We start from the raw sequence: 8,146 nt of genomic DNA on the forward strand, positions 1-8,146 counted from the left end.
TTCAAAAACATGGATGCTTGGAATAATGTTCAAATCTGCCAAAGGATGAGGATACTTGGCAGAATATAGAAGAACTGGACAGGCAAAGAAATACATGCTGTCAGCCCTTTTAAAGAAAGAAACAGATTTTCTGTCCTATAAGCAAAGCCCAGGGTTGTGTCTTATGTTTTATGTGTACATATTTTTATTTTATGTCTCTACTGGATGAGTCCTTCTTATCCAAAATATTCCAAAACTCCCACTTTTTCCATTGGTGGCTGAGACAGTGACACTTTTGCTTTCTGATGGTCCAGTCTACATTACACTACAAACTTTGTTTCATGTACAACATTATTTTAAAATAGTGTATACATTTTCCTTCAGGCTATATGGATTAGGTATATTTTGTGTTTAGACTTGGGTCCCATCCCCAAGATTTCTCATTATGTATATGAAAATACAGGTATTCCAAAGTCTGGAAAAACAAAACAAGAAATACCAAACACTTCTGGTCCCAAGCAGTTCAGATTTTTATCTGTGTCTCTCCTAGCTTTTGAAATCTACCTTGAGCCACAGTTTGGGGAGATGATGATGATGATGATGATGACAAATTCAAACTAGCCTTGCAAAGGTGGAGATCTGAGTTCAGACTTTGGGCATCAGGATGGTAAAAGGAAGGTTGTGTGATGATGATATTTATTATTATTATTATTATTATTATTATTATTATTATTATTATTATTATTATTAATATCATCACGATCATCATCCACCCTTCCTTTTATTGGCCTAATGTCCAAAGCCTGAATTCAAATCTCCACCTTTGCAAGGCTAGTTTGAGCTTTGGACTATGACTCTGGAGACCAGGGTTCAATTCCTCACTCAGCGATGAAACCACTGGCTGACCTTGGGCAAGTCACACGCTCTCAGCCTCAAGGGAAGGCCATGGCCAACGTCCTGTGCCAAGAAAAAACCACCATAGGTTCACCTTAGGATCTCCATAAGCAGGAAACAACTTGAAGACACACAATAACAACAACAACCCTGTCTGCCCACCCTTGTCTAGAAAACCAAGAAAGGAAAATGGAAAACAGCCACCCCAAGAAGCCAAATCAAAGGAAACCCCACTATTTTGGGGAGTAGGAGGTGAGTCTGAGGGGATCCGGTTTGGGTTTTTTGCTCCAAAGTAAGGAAGCAGGAGGCCAGCAGACAATGGGGAAGGAGAGGAGGAGGCCAGCTCCCAAACAAGGCCTCTCCAAACCCCCAGGAAAGGGGCTCAGGCAGAGCCAGGCTGCAGTTGGGAGAAAGGGAGGCCAGGGATCTGCCAGGGGCAGGAGTGAGAGGCTCTCCCTGGGGAAGGGATGGCGGGCCCTCCAAGGAGGAAGGGCTCTTGAGATGATGGCTGGCTGACCAAGGCCCCCTCCCTGCCCAAAAGCCCTCCCGGGGGGCCTGGATGGCATTGCAGGCGAGAGAGAGGGAGGGGGACCCAGCATCCTTCCCTTGGCTCCCCACCTGAGGCCTCCCCCATCAGCATCAGGCTCATCCCCTCGCCGTCCCCCGGCGTCTCCGGCTCCTCCTCGCCTGGCTCCCGGGGGCTGCTCATCCTCTCGGCCTCCTGGCCTCCGATCCCCTCCGGAGGAGAAGGAGGGGAAGGCTGGGCGGCTGCAGCGGAGAGTGGCTCCAGCAGCACAGGGACCTCTGCTGTCCGGAGGAGGCTGCAGCCGAAGGGGAGGCAGAGGCAGAGGCAGAGGCCGGGGGCGCCCTCCTGCGCTTGGCTCTGGAGCGCCGCTGGAGACGGAGAGAGGGAGGGAGGCAGAGGGGCTTCAGAGGGGGATGCCTGCTGCAGGGGGCGAGGAGGAGGACCCCACTGGCCTCCCTGCTCTGCTCACTCCGGATGCCAGCCCCATTGACCTCCTCCCATACCATCTCACCCCCTACCCATAACCCATGGGTGCTACTTAGTGTTCTTGTCACTCCTTGTCTGCCACATTTGATGTTTGAACGTTAACACGTATTGATATGTATCACATTTAACAATCTGTTCCACATGAACCCCCCAGACCAGGGGTAGGCAACTTTTTTGAGCCAGGGGCCAGGTTGCTGTCCCTCAGACAACTGGGGGGGGGGGGGAAGCAAATAAATAAATAAATAAATAAATTAAATTAAATTAAATAACCCGGGACAAATGTAGGACAAAATTTTCAAATGGAGGACACTTTTTAAAAATGGAGGACATGCAAAAAAATGCTGATTTAAAAAAATGTTAATATAAATGCATGTTTCAGAGGCTTCTATAGACAATTGCCCCCCTTGCCCGCCGCTTGCCCCGCTTGCCCGCCTCCTGATAGGCCAAAGGCCCCACGCCCTCACGCAAGAGGCCAAAGGCTCCGGCGGCAATCGGCGGCAGGACCGGGCGGGGGCTGGTCCCAAGGCCTTGCCGGGCCGCATCTGGCCCGTGGGCCACAGGTTGCCTACCCCTGCTCCAGACCTTCACAAGGGATACAGCCAGCCTGACTTCTCTCAGGAGGGAGAGCCATAGAGAGCTACTGTAGTGTGGAACTGCAGCCTAGTTTTAATCTGCACCGCAGCATTAATGCACTTTGACACAGCTTTAACTCCCATGGCTCAATGCTGTGGAAGTCTAGGATTTGTAGTTTTGTGAGACATTTAACCTTTGAGAGCTCTGGTGCCACAACAAACTACAAATCCTAGACTTCCACAGCATTGAAGCAGTTAAAGTGGTGTCTAACTGCATTATTTCTACAGTGCAGATCAGACCCTGGCCTCACTGTTTGCTGTGTAAAACTAATCTCACACTGACAAACACACAGGGGACCATGATCTGGATCTATGGGAAAGTACAGGGCCAACCCCAGCCCTAAGATAAGACACATGATTCAAGTGGCAGATGCTGAGAAGTAGGAAGCAAGGCCTTGTAGGAAAGAGCTGTGAGCAACATAGCTTGCCTCTCTGCCCCTCAAGTGCCCAAGACTGAGCTGCCAGTTCAGTCTGTGTTTTACATGGAACGGAAGGGACCTTTTGACTGGCCCTGAGAAATTACACAGGTCTACCTTGTGCTTCTATACACATAAGTTTCCTTTCAACTGTGTGACTTATTTCCAAGTTATCCCATAAGGATTGCTATTTCAGGGCTGTCCCAAGCCCTGAAGTTTCTGAGATGAATCCTGAGACCTATGGGACAGTCCCTGGTGGCATCAATAGCTGGGTCTACATTGCACAAATAATGCAGTTTGGCTCCACCTTAGCTGCCATGGCTCCATCCTTTGGAATCTGGGATTTGTAGTTTGTTGTGGTACCAGAGCTGTCAGATAGAGAAGACTAAATAGTTCACACAACTACAAATCCCAGAATGCCATAGCATTGAGCCATGCCAGTTAAATCGGCATCAAACTTCTTTATTTCTGCAGTGCTGATACAGCCTTAGACTTACACATTAAGTGGAAAACCATAGTAGTTCACAGCTTGTCATTTAAACCCCCTCCCACCTCAATTTCCAGTTTAAAAATGAAGAGAAATCTTGGCTAAAGGGGCTGCTCCCAGATCAAGGTGGAACGAGGGGATTGTTTCTTCTCACTTATTTCAAAAAGTGGGATAAGGGACATTTAATCTAGCCTGCTTGCTTCTAGGAAAAAGGTGGATGAAGAGCAGAGCAGAGGGTGGACCCTGGCACTCGAACACCTGGGAGGAATGGATAAAGCCAATTAAGCACCCCAGGGATATTTTGTAATTTGCAGCAACATATTGATTAAACGTTGCAAATCGTAGCAAACTGTTCTTCTTCTTGCTGACTTGGAGATTGGAGCATAGCCCTTTTTTCTTTTCTGTAGTTGAACCACCCAAAATTGGAGCATTTGCACCTTTGTCCATCACCTGGAGATGATCCATGAAAACTCAGGGCCAGGCCCTTTGATCTGAGGACCCTACATCCCACCTAGGGCTGGGCTGCACATTGCTTTTCAACATGGCGAGCGGCCTGTGCAAACACACAGGCGCATGTAAGGCACGTAAATATGTCTGATGAGGTTTGCTCAGGAACTCTTGCACACAATGATCCCGTGAGTCTGGAGAGCAGGCTTCCACACTTAATGACCATCCAATTTCCTCTCACCTAAACAAACACATCCCAAAGAGACGGTAAACTTGTCTGCCTCCATAGTCTGCTGCATCTAAAAAGTATTCTTCCATGGAGAATGGGAAAACAACCCATTTAATCAAGTCCTGTCCTGACCTCTCCTTAGTCTTTGCCTCAAAATCTCTGAAGAAGCTGGATTCCAGTCAATTGTCACAAGCAAAGGCGCAAAAAGGAAAACAGGAGGGTGGTAATGGAGGTGGAGGGGGGAATTTTAACTTAACACAAGAGAGACTATCTAGGCCTCAGTGAGTTACTTAGCAACAGCACAAAGAGCAGAGAGGGCAGGAGAGAAAAGAGGCACTGTGTGGCAAAAATACGTGGGTGAGGAAGTGTGGCAGAATGCATATGTGTGTGACCCCCCCCCCATTTGCGCATGAAAGGATGCATATGCCTGTGAAAGAACTGGGTGAGAAAATGCACAGGAGCAGGAGAGGAGATGTGTGCAACGCAGAAAGTGCCTGAGAATGACTGAGAGACCAAATGCATATAGAGAATATGTGACAGATCTCTGGGAGTGTGGAAGAGTGTGGGGTGCAGTCTATGCACACCTGTGGAATAGGTAGCTAACTATATAACAGCACATCTTCAAGTGAACGAAGAAGTACTGAGTGGCAGGATGCCTTAGTGAGCACATAATCTGTGCGCTGTGTTTAAGAGTGATGCACAATTTTTATTTTTATTTTTTTGCTGGGAAGAAAAATCAGGTTGCATTGAAGGGGACTTACTCCCAAGTAAGTGCACATAGAATTGGAGACTTTGGGTGCAAGAAACTAGAATGTATGCTGCACTCGGTGTGTTCTGTGCCTTGCAGTTGTTTCCAATTTATGGCAACCCTAAGGCAACCTTATCGTGGGGTTTGCATGGCAAGATTTGTTCAGAAGGGGTTTGCCATTGCCTTCCCCTGAGGTTGAGAGCATTTCACTTGCCCATTGTAACCCAGTGGCTTTCATGGCCCAGCTGGGAATCGAACCCTGCTCTCCAGAGTCATACTCCAACACTGAAACACTCCAGCTTCAAAATGGAGTTGAAGACCATCCTGTTCAGAGAAGCGTTCCCAGGCATTGCGTGATTATCATTTGCTGTTTGATGTTCTTTTGTTGCCTCTTTTATCGTACCATTTCCTATATTCCTATGTATTCTATATGTATTATCCTATTATTTCTTAGATTGTACGCCATAGGCAGGTTTACTCTTATATATTTATTGTTTTATGTACAGTGCTGTGCAAATCTACAGCGCTAAATAAATAAATAAATACATTACTTGTATTAGATAAGATTACAGTACTTATCCAAGTTAGTATGTATAGGATTGGGCTTTATGTGAGGCAGGAGGAACTCTTGGGTTTTCTTTCTTTCTTTCTTTCTTTCTTTCTTTCTTATCTACCTTTCTCCTGGTAAGGGACTCAAGACATCTTACATCAACAAAATACAACTAAAATTTGTGGACTGGGTTCAAGTTAGATCTTCCATCTGGGAATTTCCTCTTTCCCTTTTCCCTTCTTCTCCTAGCATTAACTTCTATAATGTAGCTTGGTTCACTTTTTTGAGCTAGTCGAAGTTATGATCTGCAAGCACTTCCCTATGAGCCAATAGCACTCTTGTCTGGATTGCATAGTATGAGTCTGATGGGCATATCTGAAGGGTCATGGGGCATTTTTGAGCCTTCTGGGCCTTGTATGGGCCACACTACTGCCATTTTCCAGAAGTGGAAGTGACGTTCTGGTCAAGAGGTGGGGAGATGCATCATGCAGAAAAACCATGCCTTCTACTGCAATTTTGGCTGATTTCCGGCCCAGCAAATTAGGGGTTTGGTCAGGGATATGTGAGAGGGCCCATATATGTGCCTCAGCACCACATAATTATTATTACTTATTATTTTATTCATTTATATCCTGCCTTTCTCCTGGTATAGGGACTCAAGGCATCCAATTCCTATCCGTGGTGCAGAAGTTAGAAAAGTATGGGATACTGGAAGGACATGCAATACCTTGCAAATTGAGTTCAGTGTTTGGATGTTTTAGCAGCTTAGGACATTGTAATTCCTCAGGTGGCCTAAGCTGAGCACTGAGTCTCTCATCCATGACCCTGATCCCCTTCATCTCCCCCTTTCTGTAAAATGATACCATCTTAGCCATGTAAACAAATTGGGTGATCTTGGGCAAGTCACACTCTCTCAGCCTCAGAGGAAAGAAGAAACTTGCCAAGGAAACCCCATGATGGGGTTATGGCTTTAGGGTCACCATAAGTTGGAAATGACTTGAAGGCACACAACAATAACAATGATAAATTACTTAATGGATTGCACTATAGCATCATCACTGTACATATACATTTCACAGAATAAGGTAGTTCCCTGCACTCACGGGGCTTACAGTACAGCCTAGCTATAGACACAAGAGAGAGTTTATATTTGTGAAGTGCTTTTGACACTTTGAACACTTAAGATATTACTGAGCTGGGTGTTCTTAAATCTCATTTCAGACCATGACATTAAAAGGATGCTGGGGGAGAAAGATGTGTGTATCTTTAAAGAGGCAAATGGTGTTTTGTGTGCATACAGGAAGGAAGGAAGGAAGCAACCAGACAGACAAATTTATGTGATTGTGCATGAAAGTGAGAGAGGAACAAACAGAATATGTATCACACTACCCCCCTTTTTTTTGTACCATCACTCCCAGATTCCCCCAGTCAGCTCACACTGACAGTGTTAGCTGGGGGAATCCTATGGAACAGTATTACAAAAAGTAACTTTCCTCTTCTCTGCGCATATGTGCATGCACATGGCACATCCCTGCAAGGAGATCTGAATGTATGTCCAATGCTTTGACTCACACTCATCCACTTTGGTTTGTTTTTCTAGAACTTAAAAGACAGAGGAACACCCAAATCCTTGTAGAATTCCAAGACCTAATAGCCATGTTCGTCTGGAAAATCAGAGTGCAAAGGGATCTCGTAGCACCTTTGTGACTAAATGAAAAAAAGAAGCTGGTACCATGTATTTGAGAAAGTTGACCTAAGGTAGTCTCAAAGGTGCTGCAAGATCCTTTTGCATACCAAATATGTGTTGTTTCTGAGCAGGGCATTGTGTGTGGGAGAGAACTCCATCTCTACTGAGACAGTTTGCACAGAGTTGGATTGTTTCAAATAAACTTCATTCCAGTTGAGACACCCAACTTTTCCGCTCTGCCTTCTCTTCTCTCCTTTCCTTGCCACCCAGATACTTCTTGACATGCACCCCCAACATCACTCCAATACTTGCTTTCCCACATGGCTGCCAAGCCCCTCCACCATCACCACTGTGGCACCTGCCAGAAGATCCCCCGCTGAAGCCCCCCCCCCCCCAGATCCTGCCCCCAGATCCTGCCCCATGGCACCCACCGTTCTCAGAGGCTGTGGACCCTTCACAGTCAGAGATGAGCTGTTGGGGATTGCGCTGTTTTCTCCGAGACATCCCTGCAGGGGGGTTGGGGAAGGGGACCCCAAGTTGCTGTCTTTGGTGGGGAGCCAGTGGGCACTTGATCCCACTCTCTTGGGACTGGGATCCCTCCTGCCACCCCCACACCACCCACCAGCCCCCTCCTCTTTCACACATTCTCAGGGGACACGCCTCCCCCCCTTTGTGCCTCTCATTGTAAAAGCAAAACTCTTAATCTTTCTGTACACTCTTTTTCTTTTGTACTAGCAGGGATTGGAGAGGGGGGAGAGGGAAGGAGAAGGAAATTTAACTCCTTCTTTCCCTGGACTAATCCCTGCCTTTGGAAAGAGAGGAGGAAATCTCTGGGAATCTTTTATTCCCGCTCCTGAAATCGAGAGACTTCTGAGAGTGGCAGGGATCAGAACCAAAGTTGGGCTGAACTTAACTTCCTTGAATCACTTCTCACTTTGAGGCCCAAACGTTCCATGCTTTCAAGTAAAGATGCCCATTTTGGGTATGTATCTTAATTTTTCTTTAGATGAAACATTTTTGGTTTCCCCGTTGATACACAGCTGCTTCAGGGGTGGAAGAAATCAG

At 46.4% G+C, this 8,146-nt stretch overlaps 1 protein-coding gene across 1 annotated transcript in view; it reads right to left on the minus strand.

The window, feature by feature from the left end:
* Positions 1-7,623, minus strand: part of SALL2 (spalt like transcription factor 2) — a 16,618-nt gene extending 8,995 nt beyond the window's left edge. Inside the window, exon 1 of the mRNA XM_042476606.1 lies at positions 7,513-7,623. Within this exon, the coding sequence (XP_042332540.1) occupies positions 7,513-7,585 (73 nt within the window). The 5' untranslated portion in view covers positions 7,586-7,623. The remainder of the gene's footprint in view (positions 1-7,512) is intronic.
* Between the last annotated feature and the right edge of the window lie 523 nt (positions 7,624-8,146).

The sequence above is a fragment of the Sceloporus undulatus genome, chromosome 6 (genome assembly GCF_019175285.1).
Source record: "Sceloporus undulatus isolate JIND9_A2432 ecotype Alabama chromosome 6, SceUnd_v1.1, whole genome shotgun sequence".
NCBI lineage: Eukaryota > Metazoa > Chordata > Lepidosauria > Squamata > Phrynosomatidae > Sceloporus > Sceloporus undulatus.